We start from the raw sequence: 26165 nt of genomic DNA on the forward strand, positions 1-26165 counted from the left end.
TTATTATTCGTATATGATGTACATAAGGTACATAATTAGGTAGACCATTATAATGGAATAAAAGAATAAATAATTTAACATGGCATATAAAAATAACCAACCGTAACAATTTACCTTTTCTTATATTATTTTATGTATATAGAAAGGGTTAAAAGTACGAAGAAAATGTATTGGTTATTTATATTACGTTATATTTTATTACAGACAATAAATTAAATAAATTAAATGAAACCAGAAAAATCTTCAGTCTTTATGGCGGGATCTATTTCTGTAGAAAAGTTAAAAACTATAAAGGAAGTGTAATACTTTCGTAATTTGTAGTACGTTAGATTGCTTTGAAGATAATAATTAAATAATTTTGATTAATAAAATAACGAATCTGTTGTATATTTAGCTTGCATACGGTGAAGCTAATGGAATATAACTCGATGAGATTAACATTTCGCTTCCGAATTGAAATCCTAACCCCGAAACTCGTCGATTCGTTTCAATAGATTTTCGATATTGTTCTGGTTACAGAATTGAAAAAATAAACTTGGAGGTTCAGAAATAACGTGGCAATAAAAACGATCGACTGAGAGGAAATTTACATACACCCGATGTTGCTGTAAACCTCGATGAAATTAAGAAGATTACATCGAATGAATTCACTTCAGACATGCTGAATTTATATTTATACTCCGTTGGTTTTATTCAGAAGGACTTTTATTACGTGAACTTTCTCATTCGCTTCGATAAATCACCCTTCGCTTTTCAACCACCGAGATTAATTTTCCATTCACGAGATTCCGTACGAAACAAATTCCACGCGTCTCCAATGATCCAAGAGCTCGGTTCAGCAAATTGTATAAAGCAACAAACACAGAATCTACGCTCCATTAAACCCGCCTTGGCTGCTATTTATACAATTTTTATCTTTTCCATCAAGCACACGTTCGCGTATTCCTTGTTTGATCGAGTTTTAAATTATTAATAACTCATGTTTGTTCCGTAACAGCTAAGAAAACGAGACATGAAATATTCAGTGCTGTATTCTTTCGAAAACGCGACGAGACGGTAAGAGAGAGAGAGAGAGAGAGAGAGAGAAGCATGCGATAAATAACAGCAAGAATAAAGGTATATTCGCCCGGAAGTATGCAAATATTATACGCTCATTATGCGAGCAAAGTGCACGCGTGTAGGAAATTTTTTCCCTTCGTGCACTTTTTTCCATGCGTTTTACGTCGAATTACGGAATTTTTAGTTGCATCGTTAGTCACAGAATAAAATAATTTCAAAATAATTGTGGTGTTGCTCTAAACATGGTACAATGATTAAGTTAAGTTTGCGGAAAATAATTAATGGAATAATAAAATAAAAGCGTGGTTTTGTTTAATTTAATTTTTGTTTTCTTTAATTATATAAAATGAAATATTTTTAATTTCTTTGACATGTGAAAATAGGAAATTCATCAAGATAATAGAAAAGTAATTCGTTTAGAATTTACAAATTTTAGAGTTACCATTGTTTTTTAAAAAGAATAAGTATTAAATTTCTTTTCCTACGTATATCCTGTACGTCCCATTAGTAAATGTTGGAATACTCGTTCATACTGGTCTTATAATAATTGGTCCAAATTATGAGAGAAACGATTAATCATTTTGTATTGGTGAAAAAATAATCCAAAAGATGTAGTAAAAATATGTCTGAACTACTTACAAGAATTACTGGAAAATAATGAATTAGAAATTGTTGTGTTGCGAAGAATCAAATTGTAAGATAGAAAATTCTGAAAAATCTGTCCAAAGTTGGAATTATATGCATAACTTATGGAAAGGAATAAATTATGAACAGGGATGTACTTATAAAGAATAATAAAAAACGAAAAACACTTTCAATTTTAATTAACTAGTTCAACTATGATAACGATATTATTTACTGATTTATTTGCACGCGTGTATGTATTTTATTTTGCATATTTTGTTGAAACTAATTAATGTTCATTTATGTGAGTGTGCTGAGCTAGTGAATACAAGCTGGAGTATTGATTTAGTTGAAAACCGAAAACAGAATATGTAATTTGAAAGTTTGAGAGAGACGACAGATATATAAATTTATGTATACATAAATATGCATTTCATCGAAGTAAAATATTTTCTTTGCTTAACAAATATTCATACAATATCAATTATCAATTGCTTTTATCATTATTTCCATATATTTTATACAAATATTTTTAGATACGTAATGTTCTTCCAATATAAATTAATATTCGTTCATGCGCATCAACTTGATCCAACCCATTACAGGAAAGCTCATTAAAACATAAATTTCCACATTCTACGTATTCTTCATATTTATGTTTCCCAGATTATCATATTTCGAGATACTCATACAGCTTTGGAAACGTTATAAACGTTATAGTGTTTAAAGCTTCAAAAATATTTTATTAATCAAAGAACATCAGATCAAAACAGAAAATATAGAAATGCGCGTCTTCTTACATTATTCGCATAAATATATTAAATACGATAGAGGCTCACTGGTTAAAAATGCATGAGAGATAAAATGTATCTGAATTACTGGCGAAGATGAATTAATTCGTTACGGACGTATGGATTTCCTGTCTTTCAAACCTAATAATTTATTCACGAATCCTTCATATTTTAATGCGTTGCTCCGTTTCTACTAAAAATAAATTACATATTGATAGAAATACAGAGTTTGAAAGAATTAATAACACGGAAGGGAGACTAATAACAGAGAAATTAATAACAAAGAAAAAATAACACGAGTTTCCCAATTTTTTGCCAATTCTTTTTATTCAGTGATCGATCAAACGCTTAACGAAAGTGCTTCCTACGTTCTACGCTTACGTCATCATAGTTAAATGATGGAAATATAAGAACTACGACAAGTCTTTCGAGATTTTCATTCGTTTCTAACCCAAGCCAAACGAAAATGAAGCTTTGGCGGATGCAGAGGCGACTTTTATTAAAGGAGGAAATTTTTCTTCGATACGAATACATATTGCGAATTTTTACGAACTCGTGATGGAAGAGAAATTTCATAAATCCTCAAGGATTTATACGAGCGTTCTTAGTAATTTTTTCATGACCACCTTTTGAAATATGAAGTTCACCTTTTTTGAAAGCAATGTAACGGCGACTGTTAATGTCAGCAAGCATCCAAGAAACTTCTGAAACTGGTTTACTTTTCAACGAGTTTTTCATCTTCCTCTACTAATGCGTTTAAATTCGGTTGCCTTGAAAATTTTCTACATACTGCACTATCTCGAAATGTGAATAAATATTTCTCTTTATCGAAAGTTCGATTAAAAGGAAATTCGGTTTTCTCTATTGACCGTTACCTTTAAACTAAATTTCGACAATATTCAATCGGATTTCGTTTGAAAATTATATATTTATTGATATGCATGTTCGAACAGGGATAATTTGTAAATATATACACATGTCTAAATATACTACATATAGGTGATTATAATTAAAGTGATACGATGAAAGTACGTAGTCATATATAACTGGGTCTCCATCTCAATAAAAGTCAACGATAATTTTACCAAAAGTAGGTTTTCAGTAATTAGAGACTGCAGCCAAAAATATGTTATATTACATCCTTCGTTATTTTTCAACGGAATTATTACAAAATTATACACATTTCCAAACATTCTCATATTGTAAAACCTAGGAATAATCTTTCCATTTTGATGATTTTAGAATTAAATATTTTCGATCAAACTCTTCGGTATTTTAAAAGTGTTAATTAAAGTTGTTCCATTTTACAATTACTATATATTAAGATAAAATATTAAGAAAATCAGAAACAGAGACAGAGATCAGAAAATCCGCAAAAATAGACTAACCATGTTTTTCTACAGTGATATTCAATCTTAAAAACAACAAATGGAACTTTAGATAATTTCCTACTATAAATTTCGTATTTTCATGATTCAATCTCGCTCTGATTTATCAAACAAAAAGATCTTTTATGTTTTAACAAAAGCATTAGCATCAACTTGAAAGGAGAAATCACATGCGTACATTAATGATGCTTCTTGCATACCTGTGTCTTTAATAAATTCTGTACTGATAAGAAACACGACTGGATCGAAAAATGTTTTAGAGGACACGATAAAAGAGAAAAATTAAATCATAAACAAGATATAACTCAGTGTTACATAATGTATCACACAATTTAGATAGTAATTTAGTAGCATAAAGGATTTATATTTTATCTGTATCGCATGTTTACGTTACATCTCATACTTTACCTGAAGCTATTAATACATATAAAAGAGTAAAAACAGTAAATGTTCACATATCATTTTTCTAAATAAAATTTAAATTGTTTTGGAAATCTCGCAGTATATTAAATCGCCAATTTCTCAATGGCACGAATCCACTTATATTCCATTATCTACGATGCTCGACAAACGACAAATCAATATCACGCATTTCACAAACCAATATATATATATATATATATACATATACGTAAGTGGATTCACAGTATTAAGAAATTGGCGATTTAATATAATGAGAGATTTCCAAAATAATTTAAATTTTATTTAGAAAGATATATATACATCGTGATCAACTCGTGTTGCTTTTATCGCAGATCAGTGTAAAAGAGTACAAATATTCGATAACATTTGCGGAAATTGACAGTAAAGGTTTTCAAAGGCTATCGTTTGCTTCTCGCCTTCGTTTTCGCGCGGAAATTTCCTATATCGTTTCGTAAATCGATGTTAAGCGCGACTATAAGTTCGACCGGATCGAGCACACTCGTTAAATATCCGGGTCAGAAAAGATATTGGCGAACGTATCGTTTTAGCAATTCGTCGATGGCGTGCAATTGAATGCATTAACGAAACATGACATTGAAGTCCGTGAGGTAGCCGATATTAAACGCGTATAAAACAAGGAACGGACAAATGAAGCGCCGGCAATTTCATTCGGTTGATGAAGGAGATTACCTGAATACCGAAATGTCCCACGTGCCTTTGGTAAATTTAATTATTTCTCGCAGTTTCAGCACGTAAAATTGTAATTCATTCCTCAATGTCAATACGTCGGCGTTGGCTACATCTTGCTGACATCTAAGAAATCAGTGATAGCGATATACTAATAAGATAACAGTTTTGCTATTAAAAATGCAAAGATAAGCCTACTCAATTATCAACGGATATTGCTGCGAGAAAGAGAGAAACGTTTGCTTGTCAATGGACTCTAAAGAAATACGAATTTCTTGTATTTACTTAAATTAATGATGAGATATTTGAATATATAAGTATGTAATTCAAATCCTGAAGTATTAAGCAAAGAAATATTAAATAGTGAAACATTTTTTGAAAAGAACACGTATTGTTATATTATGATATTAATAGATATTATTATATCATGAGGAAACTGTTTGGATTATTAGAGGATTTCGTAGCTAAATTTCATATTTTTAATTGTTCTTAAATTTACAGCGAAAGGAAATTAAAAAGTGACTTTGATCTGCCCTGTATTTGTCTTGATCGCAGAAATTTCCGATTTTCTCTTTTAAGATTTCCATTAAATTACTACTGTAGAATTTATTAACGAGGAAGGAATCAAGAATGAATATCGACATATATTATTATGAATATTCTCGTAAAATTGAAAAGATTTTTAGAATCGTTGCGGAAATTTACTTCGGATATAGAAGTTCGACGAATGCTTGCTCATTTTTCCGGTTCTGATTCTTCGATTCGCGCATTCAGCGTCGTGTGATGTTCTGAGCCTTCCGCAACTGGGTCGAAAAGTTACGGTGCAGAGTTCAATTATAGGGAAACGGCGATTGCGCTGAATTTGGTAGCCAGGGAATGTTAAGTTCGAAAGAACGAAGATATACTTTATTTTTCGTGGAATTTAATTTCGGTCTCTACGCTACGGTTTTTCATGATTTCCTTGTTTGGATTTCCTGTATTATTTTGTATTGGTTTATACTTGGTTTACTTATAAGATTTTCCATATTTCAGAAAAAAATTTATTACGTAACTGCCTTTCTAATTAGTTATATCTATTATTATTGTTGCTATCATTACGTATTCATTTCGCAGGTTTTATAATAATCCACATCTTAACAGCGATATTTACAAATGAAAGTATGAATTTTTATGTACACTTATACATACTTTATATATACTTTTACAAACGTAACTCAAAAAGTTGCACAAGTGTTCGAACATTCCCATGAATCTGTGTATTTACCCAAATTAAATGACGATTCTTTTGACATTCTTACGGAGAATGCGAAATGAAATATCAGCCCCTGAGATTTTCGCTTTTTAAACCTGAAGACCGCGTATATCTGCGGTGAGAAAGGTAATTTTTCATGTCGGATTACCAAATAGGGAGAGAGACAGAATGTGGGAGGCGAGTCGAAGCGAGAAGTATGTGGAAGGCTGAAAGGGCGAAGAACGTAGGAAGGACATTTTACCTGCAGGTAGGTCACACGTCGACATCGATATCGATGTTTTCAGCCGTGACCGGTTATCGAACGCTTGAGAATCAAGCGGAACACGTTTCTCCGTATTGACTGAGAGGTAACATTCACAATGCTTTATAATTTAGCACTTCCACATGATTCCATCGAAATACCGTTTGTTTCGAGTATGGTTTCGAGGAAAAGTAGGCTTCGGTTTACTCCAGGATCAAACGGAATTGTTCATCGTATCGGCGGAACTATACGCCTCTGAAAACGCTGGATTAAATAATCGACTCGAGGTCGTACGATCGATCAGAAAGTTCAAAACTGGCGCGGCTCACTGACCGAGATCCGAGAATATTCTTTTGACGCGTGGTTTCGGCGAATCGTTGAACTTTCCTTTATACATACCGTATAGTGAATGGATAACAGTGAAATTTTTCGATCACGAGGTGTTAAGGCGCCCATACAATTCGAACGAGTTCAATTGCTTTGTGAAATAAAAAAAATTTTTTTTTTCTCGACAGAAATGTATTGTTCATTGTTTCGAGTCGTAACGTTCTATCAGAAGTCCTGTAGTAAATGAATTGTAAAATTTTGTACGTCTTCGTGAATATTTTCAAGTTCTTCCCCATTTGAACAAACTTTTAAAGACTTTTAACGTTTTAATCGTAGAACTACGATCTCAAAATCAGCACTCATTGTATTACACATAGAAGATTATAAACCAAGGGATCTGGAGAAAATAAAAAAATATATGCATATCACAGTAAAATTCAATATTAATTTTAACAAAAATCTTGACACATTTTTAGTAACAGCAAAAAGAAAATACCCGAAGCCAGTATCATTTTGATATTGTAAAAGTTTGATACCGAAATAACAATTTCATATTTCAATGGCCGAGAGTTCAGATCTACATACAGAAATTTTTACCAAACAATAAAGCAAGTTTAGTGAATAACGGAACGCGAAATGTTTAATGTATCGAAACATGAAGCTTTCCGTGGAATTGAAAATACACAAAAACTATTTGAACTGCAAGTAATTTAAATATTTTGCATCTGGATTCGCGAGAAAACTCGGCGGGCGAAAACTGGAGCGTCTCGCTTTCTCGCGGAACGCGCTACAATACAAGCAAAACCTATCAGTCTGAGTGGATTACGTAAAGATGTCCGACACAACATCGCACTCAATGGTCAGCTCTAGCTCGATATGCCTGATACTCTATGCAAGTGCTGTAAAATGAATTGGACAGCGTTTCCTGCGTCGAAGAACGAAAGTGTATGAAATGGCCAGGAAAACGAAAACGAATCGAACTAGACCGCCCAAATCCGATGGGAAAAGTCATATTCTGTTCACAACTAACTGAAAATCTTTGACATATTTTCGTATTCTCTCTTCGTATGTTAGAAGATTTTGTAGAAGATCCCAGAGATTTGCTGTGCAGATAGTTTGAAGAATGTTACGGAAGAGTGTTACGGAAAAACGAAATTGAAGTGAATCGTTTGCATCGAATGAGAAGAATTTCAACTTTATATTCTGTTGGTAACTAATTAAAATAGTTTCAGATATTTCTATATTATTAGCTGGTTAGAGAACTTTAAATATGTTGCATCGAAAATTTGTAATCAATGGGATGGAAAATATATCTTCAAGCACTGCAAATTCAATCGCGTTTTCCGCGTCGAAGAACAAACGTGTGAAATGATTAGGAAAATAAAATTGGTCTACGCCATTCGCGTCCAATGAGAAAAGTGTGAACGTCGTATTTTAACGGCAGTCAATTATTTTAAATGAATGTTAGTGCATTTCTTTATGGAAGAAAAGTTTGTTAAAAGACAAAACAACATGGGAAAGACCATAGAAATAAATTTTCAGGAAGATATACAGGAAATCACCAGTAGGCAGGAACCAGCGTTCATCAGCAGCGGTTGGTCGATGAAACTGTTCCCGTGTGTTAGTTATTCTAGTAATTACGCACTCATTTCCCTTGATACAACGCGGTTACACGCGTACCGATGTTACAAGTTCGTCGTTCCTTTTCCGTTTCTCGTTCTTGCGACGGTGATTACGTCGTATAGTTCTATTCATAACTCGTTACCTCTCTCTGAAGCCGGTATGCTTTCAGACCCACGAACTCATTTTTACCGCAACAAACTTTTTTTGTATACCTTTTCTTCGCGACTTGGTTTAAGGTTACGTGAATTCTCCAAACTCGAAGAAAAATTCACGCCGCATTATTGCATGTGAAATGCGTATTCTTGAACTTCAAGGTGGTTCCAATTATTCAAGGAAATCAGTCGATTGTCAGCAAAACGATATAGGATAAAATGAAAGTAATTCGATGGATCTTCGTTTTATTAAATTTGTAGGTATTAGAGCTTAAAACGATTCGACGTGTGAAATGATGGAATAGCATTTAATATTAGCATTTAATATTTTAAGTATTAGAGCAATAGGTACTTAATACTTTGGCAAAAATTCAAAACATTAAGCACTCGACATTTTGAGCGCCCGTTACTTTAAATATTTGATACAGCGAATAATTGGACCTTTGAATGCCAAATATTTGAAGTACTTGGTACTTTGAGCATTCGATATGTCAGATTTTAGGAACTTCAAATACCTAACATTTCGAATTTTCATTATTTTAAATATTAGTTGATTCTTTAGTCTCTTGAATATTCTGTAATTTAAATATTTGACGCTGTAGATGCTTCTCGAATACCCAATTTGAATATCGCTGATTATCCAACATTTAGCTACTTCGTATTTTAAATATTCGATATTTCACTTCTTCACTGTCTTAAATATTCGTCACCCCATCCCGAAAGAAGCAAGTTTCCCGTATTTCGGGCGAAGGCGGAAACATTTCTTCCATAAACAGGAAGAATAATACCAGAGACGATCGACAGGAGGAGATAAGTAACGGGAGAAGACGCGACAATAATGTGAAACAAAGAGCAACGAAGAAGTCAGGGAAAGTAACGTTAAGGAAGTCCGTGACTCTTTGTCCCGCGAGAACAATGTCAACGAATTCCTTTCCCGCGACCGAACTCAGGCAGGCGTTAAATCGAAACTGAATAAAACTGCCAACGGAACCCCGGGTTCTTACTTAAACGTAGCAACGGAAACGATGAGTCACAATTAAATGGGATAATCGTGCAAGCACAACAATAACTGCCGCACTTTTTGAAACAACGCGTCTCTTCTCGCTACTTCCGGCGCGGCGTTGTGAAACCATTCGATGGCTTCCGCTATCTCGAATCGTATGCAACGATCTGTAATACGGCTGGTCAACGATGCTCGAATACGATGACAGAATTACGAAACAAAAATTTATTACTGGTAACCAATAAGTATAGTTCTTATTTATGGAGTTAGAAACATTCAAAACTTTCAATAATTCTCGCTTTTCTAGTAAAATCGAGGGACATGAATTCTGATAAACTATGGATACAAAAATCTTACTAAACCTTGTACGAATTTTTTTATGAATATGTTATGTGCGTTATAGGAAACATTTTGAAATTTCATTAATACTGTAAGAAGACACGACTGTGGTGATTATATCGAGCAAGTTTGAAACGTAAGAAACCAATCCCGAAATGTACGAGAAACTATATTTACTGCAAGCATATACTTGGAAAAAGTTACTGAAGTATGTAAACAGTAAAATATTAATTACATTACCTAATGGGATCGTTTTAAGCGTTAATTAAATGTTTAACATCATAACTTGCACAGTGTATTAATTTTTTATTAAGCGTATGTTTGCGATAAATCACTTGCAACTTCTATATGTATTTTCAGATTGATTTCAAATTTTGTCAATATAATCAGAACATCCGTGTTTTTAAGTATATAGGATTGCAAAATTGCATGAATATAGAATTCTGATCATTCAATCTTTCCCTTGATACTTTAAATTAATTCTCACGTTCCATTTGAAACTAGTAAGTGGTCTAACAGTTATCCACCTTATAGCTCTATATCTTACAAGTGCTTAAAATGGTATTTGTAAAGTGAAATTGTTACGCCACGAGGCTTAACGCAGGCTGTATTTTTTAACCGTCACTCGCGGCCCTACAATGTCTCAGTCAGATCGTCTTATCTGACCGCCGGATCATATACAATGTATCGACGAGCGCATAGCTGTCGCCAAGCAGCGAGTTCTCGAAACGTCGAATTTGGTCCGTTACGTTTTCCACGCAAGAACAGACATACGTGATCATAGGCGCGAACGGTGGCGTGACCTAAGTATAGTGGGGGTCGTCTTAAAGATGAGACAAAGAAATCATCTAAAGTCGATGAGTTCCTTGTGACGCGTCGAACGTTACACATTGAGTAAAAATTCAAGTCGATCCGCGACATTGCCAAACATTCGCTTATTCTATTAAGTATCATATCGTGCTACGTCCACCAAGAGACTAAGCTCAACTGTAAGAGCCTTGCTCTATATTGTATACATCTATATTATCTGCGTGCGATAAAGTTGTTAATTGTTGATATCTTTTCAATCGTGTAGACTAATTGTTGGAAATATACATTATTATAATTCTGTGACTCTCAGTGTTATACCGCATCAACCACCCCGATTATCCTAACCGAAATACGGGGATCGAACTATTCGTGGTGTCGATTATTCTAATCGTAACGGGAATTTACGACTCTCGTTGACGCGTATTCTAACGACCGCGTCTCCGCGCGATAGCTCGAATTTTCATGGTCCTTCGAGCCGGATTCAGTGTCAAGTGAAGAGTGCACGCCAGTGACACCCACTACAATACTGTGCCACGTGAATCCAACACAACCAGCAGCGGAAGCGTTACCACCCCAGCGAGGTCAGTAACGTTAAGGGTCGGCACATTTGAAGAGGTATAATTCGGTGGTTGAAACGCAACCACACATCCTCCTACCGCAAGATGGACAATCGCCAACAGAAGTAAGTCCAAACGATTTCACTATCAATTACATAAAAAATAATGGCAACCGGAGACGAGCTCGCCAACTTGCGTCGTCGCCGGGGCTACTGTAGCGCCCAGTTTACACGCCTCGCAAAAAAACTGGAAGTCATCGAACAATCAGGCTGTCCGGACGAGATCGACTTGCTTCAAATTAAAGAACGTCTAGAAACCTTCGAGAAGGAGATCCGTGCATTACAACACCAGATCGTAACTTTAGACGAGGGAGAGATCGCGCGCTTCAGTGAGCTAGCGGAAGAATACGAAAGGCTGCAATGCCGAGTAGCCAAACAATTAATCAATACACGACGAAGTACGCCGTCACAGTCGACAAGCGGCGAATCAGCCGTCGGCCGCGAGTCCGCGTCGCTCAAACTACCGGAGGTTCGCATACCTACATTTGATGGCGCCCTCGAAGATTGGCAGTCGTTTCACGATGCCTTCTCATCAGCGATAGATAGAAATGAAAATTTAGCACCGGTTCAGAAATTTCATCATCTCCGAACAGCCCTGACTGGCTGGGCCGCGCGAAGCATACAGTCATTACCCATCACCGACGCAAATTACGCAATCGCCATGGACGCTCTTAGGGAAAAATTCGACTGCCACCGTCAGATCTGCATGCGTCACTGGGATTTGCTTTTCGACTATCCCAAAATAACTAAAGAAACACCCGAAGCTATAGATGATCTTATCGAGACAGTCAAAGTACATCTCCAAGCGTTAGAAAGACTCGGGGACCCAGTCACGTCAAACGCCATTCTCATAAAGCTTGTCTCGTCGAAGTTACCCTCAGCCGTTGTTCGCGAATGGCAACATACCCTACCGGACAAGAAATTGCCGCCATATACGCATTTAGTAGATTTTCTGAAAACACGGACGAATAGCGACAGAGCGTGTTCATCAATAACCGTCAAAAAAGGGGCGTCCAATCAACACGACCGTCGGCGACAGGACGCGCCGCGAAGCTATACATTCGTAATTACACATAATACGTTGTTGTGTCCGAACTGCCACGGACAACACGAATTATGGAATTGCCATGTCTTCAAAACGAAGACGCCCAAAGAACGCCTGGAAATCGCCAAAAGGGCGTCGCTCTGTACCAATTGTTTAGGCAAGGGACACGCTCTCACTCAATGCTCCGCGGGATCATGTCGCATCTGTAGACAGCGACATCACACGTATCTGCATCAAGGCCAGCAAATAGCAAAACACGAACACGTGTCGGCCGAACACCGAGCGGTCGATCGTCAAGCGGTCGATCGTCAAGCGGCCGATCATCCAGCGGTCGATCTTCGCCCAGTTCACCGTCCCCGCGTTCGTCACATCGTTCGAGACGCTCATCTTCGTCTCCCCGAGCGTCTCGCCGGTATTCTCGCCGAGAGTCTCCCCGAGAGTCTCCCCGAGCGTCTCCCCGAACGTCTCCCCGAGCGTCTCGTCGAGATTCTCGCCGAGAGTCTCCCCGAACGTCTCCGCGAACATCCCCGACACGCGAATCTCGGTTACCGCGATCGGCGGCATCGGGATCGACCATATCGTCCAGTCCCAAACGACACGGAAAACAATGACGTCATCAGACGAGCCTGTTAGGGACCGAACCACAGAAAACGGACTCATCGACCCCGCTCCCTTTTGAACCATTGCAACACGACTTGTTAGTCACAGCGCAGGTCAACATCTTGAATAATGAAATTCAACCAGTTCGTTGTAGAGCTCTGCTAGATACCGGCTCTAGCATGAACTTTATCACCGAAAGGCTCGCTAACTCATTAAAACTCAATCAACAGAAATGTTCGGTCCCAATCGGAGCACTCAATACGTTATCGACGACCTCGAAACGCTACATCACGGCCACGATCACCTCTATTGACGGCACATACGAACGCAACTTGACGTTTCTGATCATACCGACTATCGCGTCTTGGGTCCCAAACCAACCCGTAGATCGCTCAACGATACAGATACCTAGGAATCTCCAATTAGCCGATCCAAGATTCCATAGACCTGCTCCGATCGAAATATTGTTGAGCGCCGGACCAACACTAGCATCACTCTGTGTCGGCCAACTTGATATCAGTCAAGCAAACGGGCCCGACTTGCGTCTGCAAAAGACGAGATTCGGATGGGTCATCGGGGGGAGCCCAACCTCACAATCATTAGCATACGCATTTCACACCTCCACGACGGCTTTACAGGCGGACCTCGCCCGTTTTTGGGAAATCGACGAGGGACCGCCCACCGCACGAATTTCGGAATCGGAACGACAGTGCGAGGAGCACTTTCGAAATCACGTTCAACGCAACAACGAAGGGCGATACGTTGTCGCTCTCCCATTCAACGAAACAACTCCTCCGCTTGGATCTTCGAAAGCCATGGCAATGAAGCGACTCACTTCCCTCTGCCGTCGATTCCAACGAGACAAACAATTTGAAGCCGACTATCACGCCGTAATACAAGAATACTTGGAATTAGGACATATGACGAAGATCACCACGGACCACTGCACGGACGACGGATATTTTCTGCCACATCACGGCGTGATCAAAGAATCCAGCCGGACTACAAAACTCCGAGTTGTGTTTGACGGATCTGCACCAACCACCACCGGAGTTTCATTAAACGACGTACTTCATACGGGACCGAAACTACAAGACGACATATTTCTTATCCTTTTAAGATTTCGTTTTTATCAGTATGTCATTACAGGCGATGTCGAAAAGATGTATCGACAATTTCTTGTGCGTCCAGAGGATCGGAAATTCCAACAAATCTTGTGGCGCAACTCTGACGGAGAAGTTGACACCTATCAACTTAACACAGTGACATTCGGGCTGTCAGCGGCCCCCTATCTAGCCATTCGGTGCCTCAAACAACTGGCAGACGACGAGGAACATCGATACCCACGAGCAGCGATGGTCTTACAGCGAGACTTCTACGTCGACGATGTTCTCACAGGAGCTGATACAAAGAACGAGGCACAACTACTGAGAACGGAGCTTATAGAATTGCTTAAACTAGCCGGCTTAAACATCCGAAAATGGGCAGCGAACGACCGGGAACTGCTACAAGGACTTTCCGAGCAGGACATAAACGATAAGCTGCTACTAGGCGAATCGCAAACTTTCAAAACTCTGGGTGTTGTTTGGAATTCCTTTGACGATTCGATCCTATATTCCGTCAAAATCAATCCTACTGCCTCTCGAATTACGAAGAGAACAATCAGCTCCGAAATTGCCAAGATCTACGACCCTCTTGGATTACTGGCACCAGTGATCGTTCGCGCTAAGATGTTGCTCCAACGACTTTGGACTTTAAAACTTGACTGGGACGAATCTCTTCCGGCTGACGTACACACAGAATGGAGCAAATATTATTCACAGCTACCTTTGCTAAATAACGTGAAGTTTCCACGTAAAACTATAATCAAGACTGCAGCGGAAATCGAATTACACGGGTTCTGCGACGCCAGCGAAAGGGCGTATGGGGCATGCGTCTACCTTCGCACCATCGCTCCGGATGGTCATGTTTGGACACGACTCCTCACTGCAAGGTCAAAGGTGGCTCCACTCAAATCACAAACCATTCCAAGGCTGGAACTGAGTGGAGCACTTCTTCTCGCATCATTGGCCACTACAGTCCTTCAAGCGTTACCAAGCAACATTTCTCGGACCGTTTACTGGACTGATTCTACAATCGTTCTACACTGGATTAATACATCACCTCACACGCTGAAAACCTTCGTCGCCAATCGTGTGACAGAGATTCAACAAAAGACTCACACCTCAAATTGGCGCCACATTCCCACTACCGATAACCCTGCCGATCTCATATCTCGAGGCCAATCACCCCAAGACTTCCTGCGATCTACCATTTGGTAACATGGACCAGAATGGCTCCAACAACCTGAAAAATACTGGTCGTCGTGGAACCCAGTACCATTTGTTGAAATACCAGAGCAAAAGAAGGCAACATGTCTGTCCGTGACTCCGCCTGACCACAGTCTACTGGAGAGATATTCTTCTTGGCCCAAGCTGATAAGAATTGCCGCTCGTTACCTCAGATGGAGGCAAAAACAGGATCGGGGGGGACCTCTAACCACACATGATTTAACCGATGCGCATAACAAATTGGTCAAATTGTTACAACTCTGTTACTTTCCAGATGAAATACGTACTCTCCGCACAGATCGAAATGCTGCAGTGAAAGGGAAGCTGCAACGACTCAATCCATTTCTGGACAAGGACGAGATATTGCGAGTCGGAGGCCGACTCAGTCATTCACCAATGCCCTTCACTCAAAAACACCCAATCATTCTACCCAAATCCTCAGTTACAGCACTCATAATCGAGCATGAACACCTCCTAAATCTCCACTCCGGAACTCAAGCTACCTTATATGCCCTAAGGAGATCTTACTGGCCTGTCGACGGCCGTAGTCAAGTTTGGAGCACGCTGAAGAAGTGCGTACGTTGCTGCCGAGCCAATCCACCTCCAGTAGAGTACATAATGGGCGACCTTCCAGCTGCACGGATAACGGAATCTCGTCCATTTACTAACGTCGGCATCGATTATTGCGGACCGTTCTACATCAAGGAACGAAAGGATCGCAACCGACGAAAAATCAAGGTATATGTAGCAATCTTCGTATGCCTTGCAGTTAAAGCAATCCACCTCGAGCTGGTCACCGATCTCACTAGCGAGGCCTTTGTCACGACCGGCATACTTCAAATCCGATGGACCGATGATGGAGATAGAGATGTGGCGGGCTTGGCGACAATGTATATCGCCGAAGTGCCTAATGAGTCATCTGTATCCTAACGGTCCTTCCACCGAACGTCCTAGAAGTGTGACAACGGTCACGTACGCCTACAGGGTAGTGGGGATATTAAGGGATGACAAACAAAGAAGAAACAGATGTTACCGAAAGTCAAATTGTAAGAGCTGCAGTCTTGGAAAGTCACGGCTGGAGCTCAGAACAAAATCGCAGTCAGTGTAAATTCAGAAATAAATTCTCTCGTTTTTTTTTGTTATCTTAATTTTTTCTTTTCGTTCGGGCCTCCTGCTTTTTATTTTACGTGACACCTTCATCGCTGCTCTGCGAAGATTCATCGCTCGCCGAGGATTCTGTGTAACAATTTATTCTGACAACGGCACCAACTTCGTTAGCGCCAACAATGAATTACGAGAGCTCCGAAACCTCCTGCAGTCCGACGATCATAAGGTAAAGATTCAGTCCTTTTTAGCCGATCGACGAATCGAATGGCACTTCATTCCTCCCAACTCACCTCACTTCGACGGGCTGTGGGAGGCTGCGGTGAAGTCCTTCAAACGACATCTCAGACGTGTCGCAGGTAACGAGCTCTTAACATACGAAAATTTGAACACACTGATCATTGAAATCGAGTCTATCCTCAACTCCCGTCCTCTGACTCCAATATCATCTGACCCAAACGATCTTCTTGTCCTTACTCCCGGTCACTTCCTCATCGGAGATGCACTAACAAGCTTTCGAGAACGAGATTTCCGGGACACTCCATCCAATCGTCTCTCTAGCTGGCAACACATTCAAAGGGTCAAACAACATTTCTGGCGCCGCTGGCATCGAGAATACCTGAACGAGCTGAACATCCGAAATAAATGGAGCAAGGGCAGTCACGACATCCGAGTAGGCACCGTAGTAGTCCTCAGGGAGGATAACGTACCATCCATGCAATGGCCTTTGGGCCGCGTGATCAAGGTCCATCCAGGAGTCGACGGAATCATACGGACCGCCACCGTGCAGACGGCAACAACTACCCTGGATCGTGGCGTCAAAAGACTGGTCCCCTTACCCATTCACCCAGATCCAGATGAGTCCGACCACCCACACGGAGCGAAGGAGATTCGCCAGCGACGCACCTGACTCCACATCATATCATTTGATCGGTACCCTCTCAACGGGGGGAGGATGTTACGCCACGAGGCTTAACGCAGGCTGTATTTTTTAACCGTCACTCGCGGCCCTACAATGTCTCAGTCAGATCGTCTTATCTGACCGCCGGATCATATACAATGTATCGACGAGCGCATAGCTGTCGCCAAGCAGCGAGTTCTCGAAACGTCGAATTTGGTCCGTTACGTTTTCCACGCAAGAACAGACATACGTGATCATAGGCGCGAACGGTGGCGTGACCTAAGTATAGTGGGGGTCGTCTTAAAGATGAGACAAAGAAATCATCTAAAGTCGATGAGTTCCTTGTGACGCGTCGAACGTTACACATTGAGTAAAAATTCAAGTCGATCCGCGACATTGCCAAACATTCGCTTATTCTATTAAGTATCATATCGTGCTACGTCCACCAAGAGACTAAGCTCAACTGTAAGAGCCTTGCTCTATATTGTATACATCTATATTATCTGCGTGCGATAAAGTTGTTAATTGTTGATATCTTTTCAATCGTGTAGACTAATTGTTGGAAATATACATTATTATAATTCTGTGACTCTCAGTGTTATACCGCATCAACCACCCCGATTATCCTAACCGAAATACGGGGATCGAACTATTCGTGGTGTCGATTATTCTAATCGTAACGGGAATTTACGACTCTCGTTGACGCGTATTCTAACGACCGCGTCTCCCCGCGATAGCTCGAGTTTTCAGAAATACTTCATTCAATTTGGACTTATAAATACATGTTGAATTAGTAAATAATATTTCCAGCGAGTAGATAAAAGAAACAACTCGAAGGGTAGCGAACGTTCACTTCATCCCTGTAGAAGATACTTGGATGAGTTCGAACCTCCTTCTCCTCTTAGAGTAAATCGAAGCAGAGGGCCGATGATTCGATTAGAACTTAGTTTCGCCTTTGCACACCAGGGACCACTGTCCCTTAGAGTTGAGAGTTGCAGACTTTTCCAGTTTCAAAAAGATCGACCTTACTCGGCAGACCAGAATGCATCCGGGGAATTTGACGAGGGCGAAAGGTGAGGAGGACTCGATATTTGAGAAACAAAGACTGCCGCTTTGGATTATTAGAATCGTAGATGCACTTCTTTTTACCATCTTTGCACTTCTTTCATCCAGGTACGTACCAGGATGTGAAAGTTGGGATTTTATCGCTGGACATGTACTACCGCTCGAAGGTTTTAAGATGCAACTTTATAAAACTTCAGTATTTGATGGAAATTCTGAATTTAAAATTACATGCATTCTTTGACAAAAGTTTTAATACACTAATTAATTAAAATAAGTTTTAATACATTAACATCCCATTAGCTATCTCTTTTGTCATGCGAACAATGAAATTACATGATATTTCATCATATCCTTTTACGATTGAGCGGGAGTTTAAAGTTCAAACTTTTTCCCTACCTTGCCCCGAAAATTCTAAAATTAATATAATACATCTTGAACCCTCCATTTTCCCCTTTTTACGCTTTTAACGTGTTTCCCCTAGAGAAAAGAGTATAACAAGATTATTCTTGTCTTTCGATACACCATTGACACCGTGGTGAAATTCTGAAATGTAGGTTTATTTTTCAGAAAGATCTATGGACATGGCAAGTGTCAATGAATACTTCAGAATACCATCGATGGGAACTTTTTGTGTCCTGAGTTGTGCGCCATTGTAAACATTCCACCCTCTTGGCGCCAATAGATAGTGAACAAGAATCAGGGAATCGATCCGGGGATTTGAAATGGAAAATCGTGTCATGTCAATGGACGGTATTTTCGATAGGTGAGTTTTGTACGAGTTGGATTAAGTGCAGTTTGTTGCTACACAGCGGCTTATTTTTCCACTGGATTTCCAGGGCGTATATATATATTTATTTACGTGCGTGCCAAAAATCTTTGATAAATAATAAATATATTTTATTAGAAAAATAGAAGGAAAAAATTTAAATTTAGTATACGAAGAAAATAAAAAGGAGAATATCGTGCAGTAACATATAGTACAGAAATAACTAAACGTAAATGCATTTATGATTCGAAGCTGCAAAGTTGCACAGAATACGTACAATACACAAAAATATATGAAATATCTAGAGTATACATTTGTCCTCCTTAGTTAAAATGTTCTGTCTCCCCTTTCTTTGTTTCTCAAGATATTAGGTCATCCCATAAGTTCGTGCCGACCTTTGTGTATACATCTCATATTTTAAAGAAAAACAAGAGAACTTTTATCGAGACGGAATAATGAAAAATGGGAAGAAGTTGTACAACGAGAGGGGGATTACATTTTTTCATGAAATTGAAAGGTATGTAAACAATCTTAACATATATAACCGTTCGAAAAACGGCACGAACTTATTGGGTGACCTAATATATTACGATATCGTATCAATACAATAGGAATACAATCAATCTTAATTGAACAGAATAGAGTATTCTATAAATGCATACTCATCGCTTATTATATGGAATAAATCTTTTCGTAAGTTCATTTTCTCAATCTTATACAGGGAAATATAAATTTGCATAAAGATTCTAAGCCGGTAAAAGTCCGAACCACGTTCCCAATCAATTACACAGTTCTGTCTCCTAGCACAACTATATAACAAGAAGCATCCACAAGCTTAATACAAGATGTGCCTGGGACGCGATCGTTGTTTTAAATTATTCGACGAGCGGTCTCCCGTAATCCCAGCTTGGGGAAAGATTAATCGAGTTACGAAAAGTTGATTGTGGAAACACGCGGCAAGGCTCGCGGCTAGCGAGCATCCCAGGGAAAACGATTTACGTGGTAAGAGCTGATCCGTAACAGCTACAGAGACGTAAGCTTATTCGAGAACACATTTCCCATTTGCATACGAAATGTATCCCTGCTCGGTTAAGCCGTTTGTGAGCCACGTTCAACGGATCCACAATGACCTGCGGATATTCTGAGAAACAATGCTGAGTATCTATCGCGAAACCATCGTCACCGTATGTCTACCGCTCTCCTGATTTCATCGAAATCTCTAGAAAGTATTAATCTTTGCCAATCATCGCTTCGAACGCTTGTAATCGATCGTATCTCGTGATATTGCTATTGTATCTCGTTGACACGCACTTATCGGCGTGTCGAGTCGGTGACCGATGCCTCCTGGTCATTTATATGCAGCCATCGTGTTACGTTATTCGCGAAGGCCGATGTAGCTTCTTCTCTTGGCTCTTCTTTCTCCGGACAGCTATTGTCAGGGATGACAAATTAGCTAGCAAGATTGAAGAATCCGACGGTTTTGAAATATCGATGTTTCGTAATGAGTGGTCGTTGCTGGGCCAATGTTGGGCGAAAGTTGTTAAGAATACGTTGAAAAAGTTTAGTTTATGAATAAATAACGCATCAAGTAATTGGTTGCTATACGTGGATAGTGGATGAATGGATATCACATACCATTTGAAACAAAAGAAAAATAACAAATGCATCGAGTTTATTTGTTCTCTTTTCGTTGTTTAAATAAAATATTTCAACTTGTTTCTGTAGTTACCATATAGGAACTATTGAACACAGGACAAGAACAAGTAAACAATGAATAAACGAATAACAGAATTGAAATCGAATAAAAAATGAAGGAATTATTCATCATTTAAAGGAAAAAAGAGAAATGAATTCAAAGAATCAAAATTGTTGAATTAAAGTTGACTACAGAATAAAGAATGATGTAGTCAGATTCGGGAAAGAAATTAATCAAATAACATTTAAATACAATATATTGTGCGATTAAAAAAAGATGAACTTTATAAAATTTAAGTTTTTATTCAGATTAAGTTTATCTGTAAAAATATAAATTTGCATAAACACCCGATAATAATAACATTTAAGATGCAATATCCTATATTTAAAATAGTCCTATATTTGATCGTTTTAATGAAAATTAAATTACTGACTTACTAAAGTCTAACCTTATCCTCGAACAACCAACTTCAATTTTAATCCCAACCTCAACGCCTATCCCCAGAAACAATAGGTGGCTATGAAATCCGGAAACAATGTACATACACAATTTTGCCGACATTCAATCCAAAAATGTGTGGCATCCATCACCCACATCCATTCTTCAAAGGGAGTCAATAAACAAACACGTAAAAATCAAGCGCTTTCAAATAGAATTTTTCAACCGCGAAACGAACAAACCACCAGAGATACAATTTTTGAATCTAATGAGTACATTGTGTGGTATACACAATGACAAGGTTATCTCAAGCTTTTCTTCCTCTCCGTGAACTTAATGATTTCAACATGTAATCATTTTCTTAATGCTTCTTTTTTTAATTTTCTGATAGATACGACCGGTCACAGTCTGCTACTACAAAGGAATACTATTTAATCGATAGCAAACTCGCATAAAGCTTTTGATATGACTTGAAAGGATGAGCTGAGAAAATTATTTTAAAAAATGCTGTTGATAATTAGTTTGAGTTTGATCTACATTTGGCATATTTCTAGAAAATTGTAAATATCGATAAATAATTATTAAGTTATTATTCTCCTATAACTAGAGAGCAAATTTTAACGCAAATAGATATTTTTGAGAACGCAATTAAAAAAATAGAGCCTTGATAAAAAATTATTTTATCTACCAACCATCGAAGAAAGCACTCTACTTTTGCTATTTTACATATTTTTTCATATTATGCGCATTCTGTGCAATTTTGTGCAATTTACTTCTAAATTTTCCACGAATGCATAAAAATACGCACTCTACTTATAACTGATGCAAATAACTTCTTCATCTCTTCCTCTGAATCGTCCTCATCCACGAATGCATAATTTTCACTGATTAATCGTTTCCTTAATAACCTAGCCCATTTATCACATTTTATATAAAATTAGCTAATAAACGGAAATGTATATGTATCTTCCAGTACAACAGCAGGAATTTCGAATAGAAAGTTTATTTCCAAACAGCCAAAGAATCTTCGTCACAACACTCTCAACAATGAAATTCCGTCATCGTTGCAGGCTAAGCAAAGCTTCCGAATTTCTAGGTGTGGAATGGAAGCAGGGGCAACTTGGTCGAGTTCACATAGCATACCCCGGGAAACGATTCCCTAAGGTGCCGTTCTCCAAGACTTCCCATCATCGTTCTCCACTTATTTGCCACCAACCACGGCATCCCTTCTCATCTTGCCCCTTTTTACAGGCTACGTAGGTATACACGTCATCGTCGTTTTCGCTCACGACTTTGCAATTTACGTCCAGAGCGCGTTACCTTGTGACGCTGCTTTTACGTCGGTGTCGAAATCATCTCGTGATCCCTAGTAGCTATCTCAAGGTAGAACACCCTTGCGAGTGCGTCGCAATCATCCCCACAGATAGCTTCGTTACGGCAATATCACGATGATATATTCGTACGCGCATTCGACCTAGAGAAAAACTTGTTTTAGAAGAATCTTTTATGTTGGAAATCTTCCTTTCGAAAAATCATATTTCTTAGGAGTTCCTGGAATGATGTTACCAGAGTCTCAGAGAAACGAAATTCCAGTGGATTGATTACATTGTACTAATAAGTGGAAAGGATGACACGTAACTCTTTAACATCTCACAAAAAAATGTACGAGATATACGAGGAATAAAACCATTGCAGTTTGAGTTACACGTGATTTTATAGAATATAACGTAATATTACATAACGTAAAAACGAAATATGATATAACGTAATATAATACAACATGATAAAATATATTATAATATGATATAACATGATACGATATTACGTAATGTAATATAACGTGATACAATATAACGTGATACAATATAGCGTAATATAATATAACGTACATTATAACGTAATACATTATAACGTAATACTATTTAACGTAATACATTATAACGTAATACTATGTAACGTAATACATTATAACGTTATACTACATGACGTAATACATTATAACGTAATATTATAGAACGTGCTGTGATATAACGTGTCATGTTATAATATATCGTAATATGATATAACGTAATATAATATAACGTAGTACAATATAACTTAATATGATATAACGTAATCTAGAATATAACTTAGTGCGATATATCACAAACGCTGTGATATAGGATTGAAAACAATCGGATGCGCGGGCATCGCGATTGTGGACCGTTTGGAAAAGTGAACTAGGTGATTCCATGGTCGTATCTATTGTTTCTCGCCGATTATTTTAGGCTCTTGTGATATTTACTGATTTTTTATTGAAACGAATGATTAGCAATTCTATTTTCTCCGAATCATGTTAAGTATCTTAAGACTATCTTATATGTTTATATATCTTCTTATATGTTTGTCGTGGATGTTATGGAAGATTTAGAAACATGACTTGGGTAATTCAGTAATCGAGTTTCCTTTTTTCCTGTGATTGTTTACATCTTAATATATTTTCTCGATGTTCTGTACGTATAAAAAGATTTTGACTTGCTGCTCTATTATTACGCTCTACTACTCACCGCACAATTCTACTAAAATATATTTTCTGTTTCGTAACACGTACGTTGTTCGTGCAATGTTGTAAATCGATAAGCTATCAAATTTATCGATAATTAACTCCGAGATCACATTGTAAGCTTAAAGAAGCTGCTTCACAAAATTGTCCTTTTCATCAAAGAACCCGGCAGGCTACGGAGTGAAAGCTTTGCTTAAGACTACCTACTAAATCAATCTACTAATTGGATAAGAATCGAAACTTTGTCCAGGCAAGCAAATGGCCCGTTTCGTTACTTACATCACTTTCCCCAGTTGGACATCTAATTCCAGTGACTACGTCGAGAGGATAGCTGCCGGAAATAAAATTACGAAGTGGTGACTTCCAACAGGAAGGGTCTTCCCAACTACATTCTTGGAAGGAATACGTTCTATATCTACAGAACCCACACAATAGCGCAACATCACCCAGCAATAATAATAATCGTAAATAACCGCCATAAAAGATCGCCCAAAATAATAGACTATACTAACTTCGTCGAAAGTGCATTCTGATAAGAGGGAATGAACTACGGACTTATGGTCGAAAATGAGATTAAAGTGTAGGTGAGAGAGCGGGGGAAGAAGGAGTTGGTTGAAGCGGTTGATGAAAATCGAGCTGAAACCGATAGACAAGATTATAAATCCCGGTGGATAATTGCAAATGAAGGGATGACATAAATCCTCGATTATTTGCGATAATCGAGGGAACGATAGCCGCGAATGAGACTACAGCGTCATAAATCATTGCGACTAGATACTGTGCTCGATATTTAATCGACTAGTTTTATGATGGTCGAGAAAAGTATGCCGTTATGGAGTGTGATCGTGTTTGCTCGAGACAGAAGTGATTTGTGTTCAAAATCATCTTTTTGGAGTAGTGTTTAAGTAGTCTTGAATTTCTGTAACTCGAATCTGCTGATAGCTATTCCTTGATATTGTCTTTCAAGAAATATTTATAAAGTTTTAGTTTCTTCTAAATCTTATTAATTGAAAATCTATTATATTCGTCGAGATGTAGAATTTCTCTGATGTTTCTCTGATCTTAGTATTCCTTGTTTCATTTGCACTTCTCGAGAATCCTGACATTTCTCAAATTAATAACGTTCCTTCAACTTTCATAGCAATTGTGAAATCTCAATATTCTTCAAACTTCTTTTTTCATTTTCCAATCCCAAAACTTTCGCGTGAGCATTTCTAGAACCACTGGCTAACCACTGGTTCACTTTAGTCTCCACGAAGTTCAGAAAATCTTAGCACTTCTCAAATTCTTAAATATCAATATTTTTCTCGTCTCTCGTCTAAAAGCCGAGGCTTTTAGAATTGTAGTATCCCTAATATTTCCACAAAAGCACGAGAGCCCAATAACTCACCGATTCGCCGATTTACCTAATTCGTCCAAAATTTCACCAAATACATTCACCCACAAAATTTAAAACCCTCTAGGATCTTGGATCTGTTATCAGTATATCTCTTGCATCACATATATTCAGAAATACTATTCTTTCTACTTTCCCTATACTATCTGTGTCTCTATTTTCTCTATCCCTCGGAACATTTTTCAACCACTGTCGCCAAAACCAACATTTAATGTACGTATCTATTCAGCTAATTCCCTAGATCCTCCGACTAAATACCATCATCCATAAAATTCAAAATCTTCATCCCATAGATACTTTATTACAGGGATCTCAAAGAAACACAACGGTGGCTCGTGATAGTGAAGCGACTCTCGTAAAGACGTCGCAATAACGTTAATGCTCAACGTCGTCTGAAAGCTGATTTACGGGAAGCCGCGTCAATCCACGATGGCTTCCGGTCGCCGAGCTAAGCTCGAGCCCTGTGTATCACGAGGAAGAACGAGGGGTGAGTTTATCCAGACCTGGTGGATTATGGTCGAGCAATATTCGCGTTGAACTCGAGGTTACCCATTGATCGACGTCGATGCAAGAGAGGGCTACTCGTACACGACTACCTTACATATGTACGTATATCGAAATATTTACGAGGCAGGCGGCTAGACACCGACGTTCACCCATCTAACAGTATTTTACACTCGATGACGTTATTTATAACTTTAGGGCTGGATGTACACTAACACTCAAAAGTATGAGAACACTTGCTTACTTTCGACAGAATGGATTTTAATTTGGAATATAAATTATAAGTAGAAAGATACAGAACGATCTTATCGTTTATTAGAGCTTTTGTAGAACATCATGGCGTGATAAAATTTATATTAGATGTTAACTTGCAATAAAAAAGTTGTCATCTGTATCTGTCAAATAATATGCAGGTATGTTATTTAAGGAATTCATTATCCTCA

The 26165-nt window shown here is 38.3% G+C and overlaps 1 protein-coding gene across 1 annotated transcript; it reads left to right on the forward strand.

Annotated features, from left to right (window-relative positions):
* The first annotated feature begins 12190 nt into the window (after positions 1 to 12190).
* LOC126925209 (uncharacterized) lies at positions 12191 to 15383 on the forward strand. Its single transcript, XM_050740524.1, has 2 exons — positions 12191 to 12287; positions 13023 to 15383. The coding sequence occupies exons 1-2, from the start codon at positions 12230 to 12232 to the stop codon at positions 15299 to 15301; spliced, it is 2337 nt and encodes a 778-aa protein (XP_050596481.1). The 5' UTR covers positions 12191 to 12229; the 3' UTR covers positions 15302 to 15383.
* The last annotated feature ends 10782 nt before the right edge of the window (positions 15384 to 26165 follow it).

The sequence above is a fragment of the Bombus affinis genome, chromosome 15 (assembly GCF_024516045.1).
Source record: "Bombus affinis isolate iyBomAffi1 chromosome 15, iyBomAffi1.2, whole genome shotgun sequence".
Taxonomy (NCBI): domain Eukaryota; kingdom Metazoa; phylum Arthropoda; class Insecta; order Hymenoptera; family Apidae; genus Bombus; species Bombus affinis.

Coding starts and splice junctions, on each gene's coding strand:
- LOC126925209 (XM_050740524.1), top strand. CDS start 12,230: ATGGCAACATACCCTACCGGACAAGAAATTGCCGCCATATACGCATTT. Junction 12,288..13,022: donor ATACGCATTTAGTAGATTTT/CTGAAAACACGG, acceptor TAGGGACCGAAC/CACAGAAAACGGACTCATCG.